This window comes from Aspergillus terreus, genomic scaffold, assembly GCF_000149615.1.
Source record: "Aspergillus terreus NIH2624 scaffold_2 genomic scaffold, whole genome shotgun sequence".
NCBI classification, from domain to species: domain Eukaryota; kingdom Fungi; phylum Ascomycota; class Eurotiomycetes; order Eurotiales; family Aspergillaceae; genus Aspergillus; species Aspergillus terreus.
This window is the reverse complement of record NT_165925.1, coordinates 2,041,537-2,054,736: the sequence shown is the minus strand read 5'-3', so window position 1 is coordinate 2,054,736 and position 13,200 is coordinate 2,041,537. Positions and strand designations below refer to the sequence as shown.

Below are 13,200 nucleotides of genomic sequence, written 5' to 3'. Positions count from 1 at the left end.
TTTCTCCCTCGGTCATTCCTTTCGTCTGGATCCTGTCTGTCGCCTGTGGCGCTGACGGTGATCATTGTCCTCCCCTCTCGCCATGTTACTGCGACCCGCGACTCCGCTTACTATCCTTCTCCTGATCGCGTTTGTGCTCTTACTTCTCTCCGTCATCTCCACCCCAATCGTCAAGGGGATTCCCTTGGCGACATTCAAAAATGTCGATTACGGTGTTTTTGGTTATTGTAAAAATGACAAATGTACCAACATTCACGTTGGGTACACCAATGGTTTGTTCCCCCGTCGCCACTGACGGACGCTTCCTTCAGGCTAACCATGAACAGACGATATGACCAGCACCGGCTCCAGTAGTGACTTTAATCTCCCGTCAACGACCCGAGTATCGTTATCCTCCATCCTGATCGTCCATCCGGTGGCCGCCCTCCTCACTCTCATATGTCTCTGCATGGCCATCGCTGCGCATTTCCATGGCCCGTCGCATTCGCCTCGCTACCTTTTGGCGCTTTTGATCCTCCTTCTTCCGACCCTTCTCGTCACCCTTCTTGCCTTCCTGGTGGATATCCTGTTGTTTGTGCCACATCTCGGATGGGGCGGGTGGATTGTGCTCGCAGCGACCATCATCCATGTCAGCTGTGGTGTCGTCACCTGTGCGATGCGCCGGACCCTCGTCAGCCGCAAGGCCAGGAAGAAGCGGATCGCGGAGAATGCCGAAATGAGCGGGGAGAATTTTTACAACCGCCAGAATGCAGCCGCCGCCGCCGCGGCGGTGAATGAACCCAAGGCCTTCCAGATGGAGACAAAGGATTCGTTTGTCACCCCTCCTGGCTCCGACAATGGCCCTACATTTGCTACCTTCCGGACCAACACACGAGAGAGCGATGACGATCGCACGCCTTTGAACTCAAGGACCCCGGCCAACGATGCGGAACATCAGTTCCAGGTGCGCGAGGACGCACCCTATCAGCGCGAAGATACTCTGCCACCTGGTCCGTACGGCCCAGGCCCGGGGCCAAGAATGCGACCCGGCCCGAACGATCCCCGACTGCATAACCAGTATTCGGACCCTAACATGGGCTCGCGCAGAGGCCCACCCCCTCCTGGATTTAATTCGCGGGGACGAGGTGGCTACCCTCCTCGGGGCGGCTACGGTCGCGGAGGCCCGTATGCGGGCCCCAGGGGACCACCACCAGCTGGTGTGAGGGGGGCCCCGATGGGTCCTATGCGGGGAGGGCACCCAGGAATGATGGGACGAGGGGGTTATCGTGGGCCACCAACCCTCGGCTATGGACCAGGGTCTCGACCGATGCCACCTCCGGAGGAGGCTGCGTACGATTACCACGGCCCGCCCAATGGCCAGATGCGCCAGCCATCTCCCGGGCCCATTGGAATGGCAGTGTCAGCCGACGCGGGACCAATTGGTCAGGCAATTGAAATGACGCCGCAGCCCAGACGAACGGGATCTACCGAACCACAGATGCAGGACTCATTAGAGCCGCAACCGCATGCTGTCTCGGCCGATGGGTATGCGGAGCCCGTGAGCCCATCGAGTCTCTACAGCCGCACTCCGTATGACATGTCTCAAGTGCCTTCCAGCTCTGTCCCCCTAACAGAATCTAGGTCGTATGTTCCTCCACGTGCTGGCTGGGGCGCCGATCTGCGTGTGGGCCCGTCTCCGTCTCCTGTGCACGCGTATGGTGCCCGCAGCATGAACCGCTCTCCGCAAACGCATGTCCGGTCCAACTCGGGCGACTACTACGAAGATAACGACCCGCGGTTTGCGAATCGGAACGAGTCGGCTGTGGGCAACCCGCGGCTCCCTACTGCGTTGACACCGGGCAATAATGGTGAGCAGAAATTGACGGAAGGCTTGGCAGAAGAACCCAGCTCACCGACTACTAGCGATATAAGCCACTTCACGTCTATTTCGGAGCGGCCTATCAATCCTCGCTGGCGTCCGCCGCCGCTCCCCGCGCAGCAGAAGCGGGACGTGCTGTTGGAGAACAACCCGGACTTTGATCTCCGCGCGGGCGCAGGCAGAGGCGGCGGCGCTGGTAGTCGCATGCCCCCTATCAGTGCCACAAGATACCCCCTCCCTTGAATATAATATTGGCGGTTTTGTGTTTTGTTTGTTTGGCGGAGTTTGGAGTTGGTGGACAGACTTGGTCTTTATCATGCCCGAGCCGGTGCTTTTTGTTAATCCACTGGACTCGGCTTCTGTGTACAAAGTCTGGTATATAGTGATCTCGACGTGTATGATAGTCGTGCTGCACGAATGGGAGAGGCTAGACGGGACCTTGTGCATGAAGTAGCTACACTCGTACGATGAACGAAATGGCCATTGTAGAACAGGGTATATACATTATCCGGGTATTATTCACAAGAAACAATCATGCATCGACCAAGCTTTTCCACCATCGATCACCTCAAGACCATATCGATCTCTACCGATACGGCGACTTGACACTGCCCTCCAGCTCATTCAACCGATTCGAATCACTCATCTCCACGACCCCATGGCTGTTGCTCATCTCCACCACGCCATGCGTATTGCTCATCTCGACCGCATGCGGTCCAACCGGCAGCTCCACGGGGCCCTTTTCCACCGGCCACTTCTCCGGCGGCTTCTCCGCCATATACTGCTGGTGGTGGTGTCCAGGCGACGGCGGCGCCGCTCCACCCGCACCCGGGGCCCCATCCTGCCCCGACTGCTGCTCAGTCGCAGCAGCAGCAGCAGCAGCAGCAGCGGCAGCCGCCGCCCGCCGCCGGCGTCCCAGGAAAAAGAACGCACCCCCCAGCACAGCAACACCCGCCACCACGCCGACGACAATCCCCGCGATCGCCCCGCCGGACAACCCGCCGCCGCCGCCGCCGCCGCCGCCGCTGTCACCACCAGCAGCGCTGGTCGTCGCAGCCGCCGCACTACTCGTGCTGCTCGAGGCTGATGATGAAGACGAAGGCGACGACGTCGCACTGGCAACGGTAGCCGTCGACGACGGGCCGGACTTGTCGCCGAGGTCGATGAGGTAGGAGTGCAGGTCGCGCGAGGCGTTCTTGCGCCAGAGCGTGTCGCTGTAGCCCTGGTAGTCGCCGGAGCAGTTGTTGTTGGCCCAGATGTAGAAGAAGTAGGGGTCTGATTCGGGGTTGAAGTCGAACTGGCGGTCTTGGGCTTGGTCGATCTGCGTGCAGGGCTGGGGCGAGCGGCCGTTCTTGACCCAGGCGGTGTTGTTTTCGTCGCGCCAGGTGAAGGTCCAGGCGGAGGTTGCGGGGAGGAGACCCAGGGCGAGGAGGGCTAGGGGTTTCATTGTGGGATGAGGGTATATGGGTGTACTCCGGATGGTGTATGGGGTGAGTGAGACAGAGAAAGGGGTCTGGAGCGCGGGGGTAATTTAAAGTCGTGAGTCGTGCTTGGGAGGCTCGTACTCGTTAGCTTCAGCAGATATTTTCGGCTTCAGGCTGGGCATTTGGCCCCTTGCCGTGTCGGGACAGATCAGCAGAGCACAGATGGCATGCGGTCGGCTGTAGCATGTTCCTGTTCATGCCTATGACTGTGAGTCGTGTCACTGGAGGGGGGTCTATAGTGAGGATGCTCATATCCTGCAGGTTGGGACATTCGGTCTATCCGACTTCGTCCAGGTCTATACCCTCATACAGTATAACTACGGAGTACACTTTCTCGCCATTCGATAACGGACGCCTTTCAGCCTCCGACAACCCCTTGGACCAGTTATTCCGTAACATATTTGAACAGCGCGTCTTGGCTCTGCGCGGTGGATTCCTGGTGATTGGCGGCACGGCAGGAATACGAGGTGGTGCTGCTCATCCACTCACACCACAAATCACGACGGCTCAAGCCGCGAGCCGATGGAGCTGACGGGGCACAAGGTGACGATCTCTTATTATTTGTTGCAACGGTATCTTCCGAGGCTGATCTATGGGCTGTCTCAGTTCATGTGAGATGGATACAATTTATGTGTGCAATACTGACGGGAGGTACTCCGACGGAGTTAGGGCTACGCTACTCCACCATCTTGACTCCCTCTCTCTCTCCCGGATCACCACCTCTTTCTTCGCCAGCGACGCCTTGACCGGATCCCCACAGATCGTGCCAGCGTTGTCCTCAACCGTGCTGTCGTGCGATATCAGGGCTTCTCGGCATGGCGCCTTTTCCAGCACAGAGGCGGTTCCGTGGCATAGCCTGCAATCACGGTTCATCAGCGCGTTTTTCGTGGCCAAAGCAGCTAGCAATCCGTTGGTCTGGGAACGGAACTGTTTCTGGCAGATTGAATCGTCAATCACTATGCTGATTATGGCCATTGCTTTGTAGGTAGGGTTCGGTTGTGGCTTCCATGGCCATTGCTTGGTTTCACGTTCATATGAGACTCTTACAATTTGGCAGGGGCTTGCGCATCAGCTAGTATATAAGATTTGGATTATGGGCAGATCATCGGAGACATCATTTGTCTGAAACTGTCATAGTATCAAATCGGCGAGATAGTCTGAACCTGAAGGTGGAACAGGTGGAGCTGTCAGGTTCAGCGATTGTACGTACCGAGTGGAGTGACAACTTACGTACTCACCTTACACTAAGGATCTAGATTCCAGACGGTGTGGTTAGTGTTGAAGGAGGATTAAGATCTATCTAGGCATTGCACGATAGAATGGGTATACTCATTATTCATAGCCGCCAGCGGAATCGAAAGGTATTAGCATACAGTCAAAGCATAACATGATAATCGAAAATCAAACTCATGGTATCATTAGCCCATCTCTAACCACCTAAACGACCATTTACCTATTCATCGCGTCGGAAGAAACTTCTCCGAAGCATCTTGTTGCTCGCTGAACGACTCCCTAAACGCCGCAATCCCTGCGATGATTCCGACCGCCATGAACCCAAGCGAGATGAGGGACCAAATGACGCCCCAGCAGCGAGAGGATCCCCCGTATCTCTGCGCAAAGACGCTGGCATCCGAGGTGTTGACCTTGCGGATGATCAAATCGTCGCACTGAACCGTCAGCAGAAGCACCTACACATAGCGGCGTCAAGAACTTACAATATCCCAGACACTATACAGCGCGGACATCACACCAATAAACAGCTGCACAGTCAGTCAGTCACTGTTTGCTTCATGAAGGCGACGAGCACATACCACAACCCACCGCAGCGCCTCGCCATGGGCAATAAACCAGCAGGCCACCAGCAACCCCACCGCCAGAAGAATAGTCACAATAGTCAGCCAATCCCGGCGCGCCCACCACAGCGTCAGCAGGAAGCACACGCCTAGGACGATACTGGCGACTTTGCTGGCTACAATGTCGAACCCGGCGAAGATGAGGAGCGCGCCGATGATCGACGATCCTAGATAGCCCGCCGGAAGAGTGACGGCGCTGATTCCGCCCTGCATATGGGTCACTCCGCCCTCGTGGGGATCCAGTGAGATGGACTTGACCCGGCCTCCCGTGCAGCATGCGGTGATTGCATGGCCGAACTCATGGAAGGCGATGACCAACATCTGTTTTGTGTTAAATTATGGTTGGTACCCGAGGTGTTAGGGGCATACCTTGAATGGCCAGAGCGACCACCGAACATAGGGCAGGTTCCACAGCAACGCGATCACGACAACATAGGCGGCCATGACTCCGAGGGTTACTGCTTGGGTATGGTTGACGGTCAGATCGCGTCTGGCCAGGTGGTGGCTTGCCAGATGGTGGCTTGCCAGATGGTGGCTTGCCGCCTCGACGGCCTTTTTCTCGAGGATGTCGTAGAGGGGAGGCATTATGACTGGACAGCCTTGAAAGGTACCTAGGTAGACTAGGTAGATCAGTGAAGCGGAAGTCGTTACGAAGTAGTAGATAAATATCTGTCTGGCCTGGAGTGTCTGTTGATGCCTACGCGTCGGCCAGCCAATACTTACCTATTTGGGACTAGTGTCGTGGCTGGTATGTATGCTATTTTTAGCTCTACAGCCCTATTGATTTGTACGGAGTATATTGTACAGTACATCACAGCTTCGACGATGCCTTGCCCTTCTCCTTTGCCGCCAAAATCTCCTTCATTAGTCGGGATGGCTCACTTACGCCCTCTGCACCCTCAACTTCAAACGACTGCCCAAACGCAGGAATGCCCGCCTTGACGCCCTCATCTAACCCGAGCTGCTCCCACTGCCGCATCAACGCCTTCTGGCGGCGAACCGCAAGAGGCCCATTCTGTTCCAGACGCTGGATCCACCCCTCCACCGCCTCGTCCAAGCCCTCCGGCTCAACAACCTTTTCCACGAGTCCCCACTGCAGAGCCTCGGCGGCGGAGACATTGTCTCCCAGCAGGAGGAAGCGTCGCGTCCGGCCCCAGCCAATCAGCCCGGGCAATAGAGCCGCTTCAACGACGCTCGGAACGCCAATGCGCACCTATCAGATACCCTTAGCGACTGACGTATAGCTGAGCTATATCGGACGTGTCTTACCTCCGGCATCCCAAAAACAGCATTGGAGCTCGCCACGCGAAAGTCGCAGGACGCAGCGACCTCCAGCCCAGCGCCCAATGCGTACCCGTTGACTCGTCCGATCACGGGCACCGGGCAGTCACGGATGCTTTTGCATGCGTGGTGGACGCGGGTGATGAACTGCCGCGCGGCGGCCGGAGACTCCAAACTGCCCATCTCCTCGATGTCTGCGCCGCCGATGAAGGATTTGGCGCCCGTGCCGGTGAGCACGACGGCGATGAGGTCTGGGTGTCTTTTTGGGATCTCATGGAATGTGTCCGTGAGCTTTTCGAGGAGCGTGGAGTTTAGACTGTTCAACTTGGAGGGACGGGATATGGTGATGGTTGCGACCTGGCCGGTGAGCCGCTGGGCGACGCTGGTGATGATTGCTTCTGCGTTCTTTGCCATTGTGCGCGGATGTCTGACTAGTTAGTTGCTAGCAGACATGTCAATAGAAGCTACTATACTATATAGCCCGATGCTCTGGATCTACCCCGCAACAGCAACTACCGAGGCTCCATACGGCGATTCCACGGCGATCCACGGTGATTACAATATCCCCACCCTGAATAGCCTCATTCGAGATACCCAGATACCTATCTGCCTGTCAAAGCTTAGACCCATCATCAAACCTCCCATGCCTCCCCAGCCCACTACTAAACCTCGCCGCGCCCGCCACACTCTCCGTCCGCAACACCTCCGCCCCACCCTCAAACTCATGCCTCAGCGCATCCTCAAACGACCTCGCCTGATACGCACTGTAATAGCACGACTCCCGATCCGCCTTCATACACAACTGCGGAAACGCCAGTAACTGCCGCGCAATAGCAACAGCCTCATCCACCGCCGTGCCCTTGGCCACCACGCGATTCGCAAGCCCCATTGCCAGCGCCTCCTGCGCGCCAACCGGCCGCCCAGTAAGAACCATATCCAGCGCGCGCCCCAAGCCGACAATCGCCTGCAGACGCACCGTCCCGCCGTCAATCAGGGGCACGCCCCATCGCCGACAGAACACGCCGAACACGGCGTCTTCCTCCGCGACCCGGATGTCGCAGAGGAGACTTAGTTCCAGGCCGCCGGCGACGGCGTAGCCGGATACTGCGCCAATGATGGGCTTCGTAGGCTGTAGTCGGGACGGGCCCATGGGGCCGATGGATGGGGAGCCCGATGGAGGCGGTGGTTGGAAATGGGGGGTGTTGTGGGCTTTGTCTTTGCTCTGCGCGACGGCGTGGAGGTCTGCGCCGGCGCAGAAGGTGTCACCCATCCCGGTTAGGATGCATACTTTTTGGTGCGGGTCGTTCTCGAAGGCAAGGATCGCCGAGTAGAGGTGTTGGGCTGTTGCGTGGTCGACGGCGTTGCGGCGGTGCGGTCTGTTGAGGCGGATGATGGTGATGCCGTCTGGGGTGGTGCTGGAGATGACGGTTTTGTTGTCGGTGGACATTGTGCTTGTTGGGGTGGAGTGTGGGAGTTGAGAGGTGGAGCGGGGGTACGGTCTTGATATAGTTATATACTTCGTATCCATCCGAGGTAATCGGATATTTTGCACATGGAGTCATGGAGCTGCCACATTCAATGCGGTTTAACTGGCTACTGAGTATATCTCCCTACACGCTTTCTATACTTCTCATGCTAGCTCTGCCGGAATATATACCATGAAACCCGCTTTCCTCCATTTATATATGTACCTATACGTAATAGATTTTCTAGGATAATCGTAAACTTCCTCTCTAGGACACTGCCGCTTTAGTAAGGGCGCTCAGAGGTCTGCATCACAGATCACTACTTACTAAAATATCAGCCTTTTACTCATGAGCGATTATATATACTCACAGAGCCGCTTACCCCATCTATTTTATCTAGATAATTTAATAACTATATTTAACAATATTTCTAAAAAATTGCCTACGCCTCTTAAATACCCGGTCGATATAACGTAAGTAAATAACAATAGAATCTAATTTATCCTTTATCGGCACTCCAAGCTGCAGTATTTCAAGGGCATGAGAAGATTATGCAGATTCTACTAGATTGGGGCGCCGATGTCAATCTCAATGATGAGGAGTGTGGCACTGCACTACATGTCGCATCATCTGAAGGACATGAGAAGATTGTGCATCTTCTGCTAGACCGAGGCGCGGACATCAATTCTCACAGTGAAGGGCTCCACAGTGCACTTCAAGCTGCATCAGCCGAGGAGCATGAAAAGGTTGTGCAGATCCTACTAGCTCGAGGTGCCGATATCAACGTACGGGGTGGAGACCTCGGCAGTGCGTTTGAAGAGGCATCATCCAACGGACATGAGGCCATAATGCGGCTGCTGCTGGCCAGGGACGCTGAACAGAGTGATACGTATAGTTGAGACCTCTACATGGTTCCCTCATCAATCGGGTTTCATTCCTATGCCATTGGGAATGTCTGACTCTCTCAATGTGCGTGGAGCTGCGGGAATTGCTGGGATCTGGCCTCAGATGCATCTTTTTGCGAGGAGTTGGTCTTGAGTGATTGACTCTGTGGTAGGATTAGAGATTTGAAGAGATCCTAGACTGTCATTGCGACGTACCCGTCGCAGGACCAATTTACCCTCTGAGGCGCTTCCGAGATGAATAGAGGAGACAAGGACGTAAACGAAGGAGGTCACCGTAAACTGTTCTGGAGGGAGCGACTTTACCAGATGTTTTATGACCGGTCAATACGCATCCTAGCCGGGGTCCGGGAGAATTTGTCCGTTGATTCCAACCTGCTATCATATTGGCGCTAGTAACGCTCATATGTTCAAGCAATTGGAGCGACGATAAACGATTGAATTGACGATAAAGACGATGAAGATGCTTGAAGATAAGAGTCCCTCTGTTGAAGAGGCAGCGCCTAAATACATGAAGCCCAACGAGCAAACGAACGAGATCATGTGCCACGAGTCCACCAGATTCGACATGGCCATGCTTATTCCAGATCAGCCTCATCTAGCTGATATAACTCCCTTCCCAGCTCCCCATTCACTCGATACTTCTCACCAGTCTTTCCGTCCTCCCATAATTGCATAGGGAGCGACAACTGATCCCATTCAACGGCAACATCAACAAATATCTGCTCATCGAATTCTGTCCGGGTCTCTTGGACAATATTCCTCTTCCCATCATAATAGATTAACCGTAGCATATCTGTTTTAAAAGCTTCCTGATCCGCAATAGCAAGATAGCCCTCTGAAACTATTCGCCGAAGGTATGCAAGGTCTCTTTCAATATAATTATCACGATTCGCCGTCCATTCGTCGCTTTGTTTGAGGGTCGGTAGTCTCTCCTTGAAATACTGTCTGCTCCGTGAGATACTTTCTGGGTCTGGCAGGCGGCTATAACTATTCAAAGGGCCGGCTAACTCAGGCAAGATATCGAAGACTCGCCACCACTGGTCACCAAAATTGAAGAGTTTAGGATTATCAAGAAGTGCCCACCAGGCCGTCCTCTCCTCGTGGAGCTCATCGGACCCTACTAATTCCGTGATCTTATAGTCGTCATCGGCATTGTAGTGGGTGCGTAACAAAATCAACTGATTGTTATCACACCCCCAAATCTTCCATGCTATCTTCCGTAGGTTATCAGAGCGCCAGGGGCGAAGGATAGTATCGATTTCATAGGCCGTAATTGACAGTGTTTCGTAAGTGTCCGAGGCATGACAACTAGGGTCCAGTTCCTTCGGAATCTCATCTAGATCCAAGAACTGATGGATCAGTCGGAGGCGCTGGTCTTCAGGAGGCTCAGATGAGGAGTGATCCCAGTGTTTCTTTATAGATATTAGCCACGCAGGGGAAACAACAGTGGCGCAAAACACTCACGATCAAGTACAGCTCGACGGGTAACAGGCCCCATTGCGGAAGGTATGCCTTGTCCATCACTGTTATGGGCGACAAAACAGAGCTCTGGACGGTAGATGGAAAGGCCCTGCCTGTCCAACGCGGGGCAAATAACACGTTAAACAAACACTATTTTGCACTGTTTGCATGTAGTGATCTCAGGACTGGTTAGGGAAAGAGCCCTCATAGAAACGCTGGGCTTTAAGTAAGCGTAGCGGGTAAGAGTGGACTGTAAATAGAGAGGCGGGCAAGAGAGAGGGTTATTAGTCGGGGTGCAGTTTATTGAGATTACTCGCTTAGGGCATTCAGTCTCCTGCTCACCCCGTGCTCAGTGATAGCCTCAGGCTGCTCAGGACGTGCTCAGGGCGTGCTCAGACCTACTCAGTGAGCAAAAAGCGGCGAAAGGGTGAGCACTAAAACGGAAAGGGAAGGCCATCGACCGTCCCAGAAAATCAATTATGTATGAGTAAATCATCAGACCATAACCGCGTACATCATCTATCTTTACCCATAAGGAAACATCATCATCGTATCAACCCTCCACATCCCCCTTCCCCTCTCTCTCTCCCCTCCACACAAACCACGCGATCGTAATCGAAAACTTCAACCCCATCGCAAACCACAAGCTCGCCGCCATCTCCGTCGTCTTGGACAACCCTCCCGCGGTCATCGCCCCAAGAAACAGCGCCAGGAACGCCCCGACACGCCGGTTCCGCTTCGGGTTCGCGCTCCACCCGCGCGCCGTGAGCTTCGGGTCGACAAGCAAGTCGCACAGCAAGGTCGTCAACACGACCGTCGGGATCTCGTCGAAGGCGAGGATGCGCGAGGTGCAGATCTGCCCGCCGGCCTGGAACGCCAGCAGCGCGATGGGCAGCACCTGCATCCACTCGATTGGGGCGCGCGGGTCTTCGGGGCGCGGGCCGGCGACTTGCATCTGCAGGAGGATGGCGGCGGTGAGGAGGCAGGCTGTTTGCACGGCGAAGGAGAGGATCAGGGTGGAGCGGCGGCGGGGGCCGAGGGCCCGCGAGGTGTTGATGAAGATGACGTTGCTTAGGAGGAAGGTTGTCAGGGCGATGAGGGATTTGGCCCAGAGGTATGCTGGGTAGGCTGGTTGGCCCGAGGCGCCTAGGGCGATGAAGAGGGTGTTTCCTGTCCATGGTTAGGACAATATAAGAAGCAGCGGTTGGGTGCATACCGGTTTGCATGCTGGAAAAACTCCCCCAGGCGTTGAAGGAGAGTCCGTCGACCAGCCCACTGACGAACCCGCAGATGATGAGGAGAATGTCTGTGTATGCGGTGTTGATGTTCGCCTGGAAGTGTCTCGACAGGGCCGTCAGTACCGGCTGCTTCTCGGTCAGGGTGCCCTGGTTCCCTGACAGAGACACTGTGGTGCTGCCTCCGACGGACCACATCCCGGCAGGGTCTTTGGTCTCGTCATCGAACCGGGATATCGAGGGAGACACGACAGTCTGCGGGTCCCAGTATATCATCTGGTTGTTGTTTGCCGTTGCGGCCGGCTGAACTTCGTTGTGCTGGCTGCTCTGCATGGCTGTGGCTAGGGAGGTACAACAGTCCACGGGGGAGATCTTGGAAGAACACGGTAGGGTTCTGGTTTATATCCTACAGGCGGGTGGAGCAGGTCACTGCCCAGGGTGGCTGTTTTATATCATACTGCCCAAAGCAATAACCCTGTGCCAAGGACAAAGACTGCGCGTCTTGCTGGAGAACTCCGATCTACTCGCTTACGGAGTACAGCCTCCAGTCGCATCTGCCATCGCCATGGCGAGCTCGTGCTTTGGGTTACACGACCGGAAAGGCGTTTCAAAACCGACCTGCGGCGGCATGATTATCTACCTCAGGAACTGGTCCTACCAGCGGTCCCAAAGTTCCCGACATATACTCCGAGGACCAACGCACCAGTCGGGTGCCCCTTGTGATATCACGACCCCCCGACTTTGGATTCATCGCAAGGCTCCGCCGTGGAAGCAGCTTGGCACGTCCTTGGCGTTACCACCGCGGCGTCACGGGCTGCATCCGGTTTTCGTGCTCAGTCCCGGAATCCGCTTCGGGTAGAGATTAGGCAGACACGCCAATGATATTGAGTGCAAAGAAGTATGTAGATCGGTGGGACGCCAAGGGGAGTTCTCTTGTAGACGATAGCACGCTGGATAGAGTTGGGGACGGAATTAGGCGGGACCTTGGCAGGCAAGTGTAGTTCGTGAGGATTCTGGCAGTGCCGCCGGAATGGGGCAGAATGCTTCTGGGGACTGGGGAAACGTCAGCTGCTGGCCTAGCATGAAACAAGTCCCGGCGTCGGTCGTATTCTGCTGTCTTTCCCAGCTCAGGGTGACACAGATCGGAACAATCAGGTAGCAAATGTGGGCGGTAGGGACTTGGTGCTTATCAGGGAGTCTCTACACGAGAACCGGATGGCGGCCGCCCCTTCTAGACCCCGGCTGACACCAGATGCATGCAAAGCTGGCAGCTACCCTGCGTGGCGCAGCATAGCCCGTAGTTTGTTTTTTGGGCTGTTTGGCCAAGGAAGATCGCCAGCAGCCGGTGAGCATAGTTTGCGACTAAAGTCTTGTCTTTTGCACCAGCCGTCGTCTAGTTAGGCAAGGTTCAGAGTAGCTCAGTTTCTACCTTATCATGTTCCATGTACCCCTTTTGAGGTGTATATTGGCTCTTGATATAGAGATCTACATGTTCGCCTGCAGAAGCTGAAAGAAAGGAGTCGAGCAGCGAAGAATCACTGATAAGTACGCTGTATATCGTAAGCCAAACATATTGCTTGACTAATCTCATAGTTCCTTGTCGGTCAGGGCAGACATCCCAACCATGCATTATTCTTTCCCAGTCGAGGTAACAAGA

General features: G+C 55.2%; 6 protein-coding genes across 6 annotated transcripts; 2 read left to right on the top strand and 4 right to left on the bottom strand.

Annotated features, from left to right (window-relative positions):
* Positions 1 to 82: 82 nt before the first annotated feature.
* ATEG_01720 (putative pH signal transduction protein PalI) lies at positions 83 to 1,910 on the top strand (the record flags this gene model as incomplete). The annotated part of the gene is made up of 3 exons (XM_001209085.1): positions 83 to 272; positions 327 to 1,847; positions 1,903 to 1,910. 3 exons carry the CDS (start codon positions 83 to 85, stop codon positions 1,908 to 1,910), a joined length of 1,719 nt encoding a protein of 572 aa, XP_001209085.1.
* A 534-nt stretch (positions 1,911 to 2,444) lies between these two features.
* ATEG_01719 (uncharacterized protein) lies at positions 2,445 to 3,305 on the bottom strand (the record flags this gene model as incomplete). Its single annotated transcript, XM_001209084.1, has 1 exon — positions 2,445 to 3,305. One exon carries the CDS (start codon positions 3,303 to 3,305, stop codon positions 2,445 to 2,447), a length of 861 nt encoding a protein of 286 aa, XP_001209084.1.
* A 1,494-nt stretch (positions 3,306 to 4,799) lies between these two features.
* On the bottom strand, positions 4,800 to 5,780 carry ATEG_01718 (M50 family metallopeptidase; the record flags this gene model as incomplete). Its single annotated transcript, XM_001209083.1, has 4 exons — positions 4,800 to 5,009; positions 5,058 to 5,102; positions 5,154 to 5,516; positions 5,565 to 5,780. 4 exons carry the CDS (start codon positions 5,778 to 5,780, stop codon positions 4,800 to 4,802), a joined length of 834 nt encoding a protein of 277 aa, XP_001209083.1.
* Positions 5,781 to 8,493: 2,713 nt separating this feature from the next.
* ATEG_01717 (ankyrin repeat domain-containing protein) lies at positions 8,494 to 8,841 on the top strand (the record flags this gene model as incomplete). The annotated part of the gene is made up of 1 exon (XM_001209082.1): positions 8,494 to 8,841. One exon carries the CDS (start codon positions 8,494 to 8,496, stop codon positions 8,839 to 8,841), a length of 348 nt encoding a protein of 115 aa, XP_001209082.1.
* A 581-nt stretch (positions 8,842 to 9,422) lies between these two features.
* Positions 9,423 to 10,368, bottom strand: ATEG_01716 (uncharacterized protein; the record flags this gene model as incomplete). Its single annotated transcript, XM_001209081.1, has 2 exons — positions 9,423 to 10,259; positions 10,312 to 10,368. The coding sequence occupies 2 exons, from the start codon at positions 10,366 to 10,368 to the stop codon at positions 9,423 to 9,425; spliced, it is 894 nt and encodes a 297-aa protein (XP_001209081.1).
* Positions 10,369 to 10,861: 493 nt separating this feature from the next.
* On the bottom strand, positions 10,862 to 11,876 carry ATEG_01715 (YoaK family protein; the record flags this gene model as incomplete). The annotated part of the gene is made up of 2 exons (XM_001209080.1): positions 10,862 to 11,478; positions 11,525 to 11,876. 2 exons carry the CDS (start codon positions 11,874 to 11,876, stop codon positions 10,862 to 10,864), a joined length of 969 nt encoding a protein of 322 aa, XP_001209080.1.
* Between the last annotated feature and the right edge of the window lie 1,324 nt (positions 11,877 to 13,200).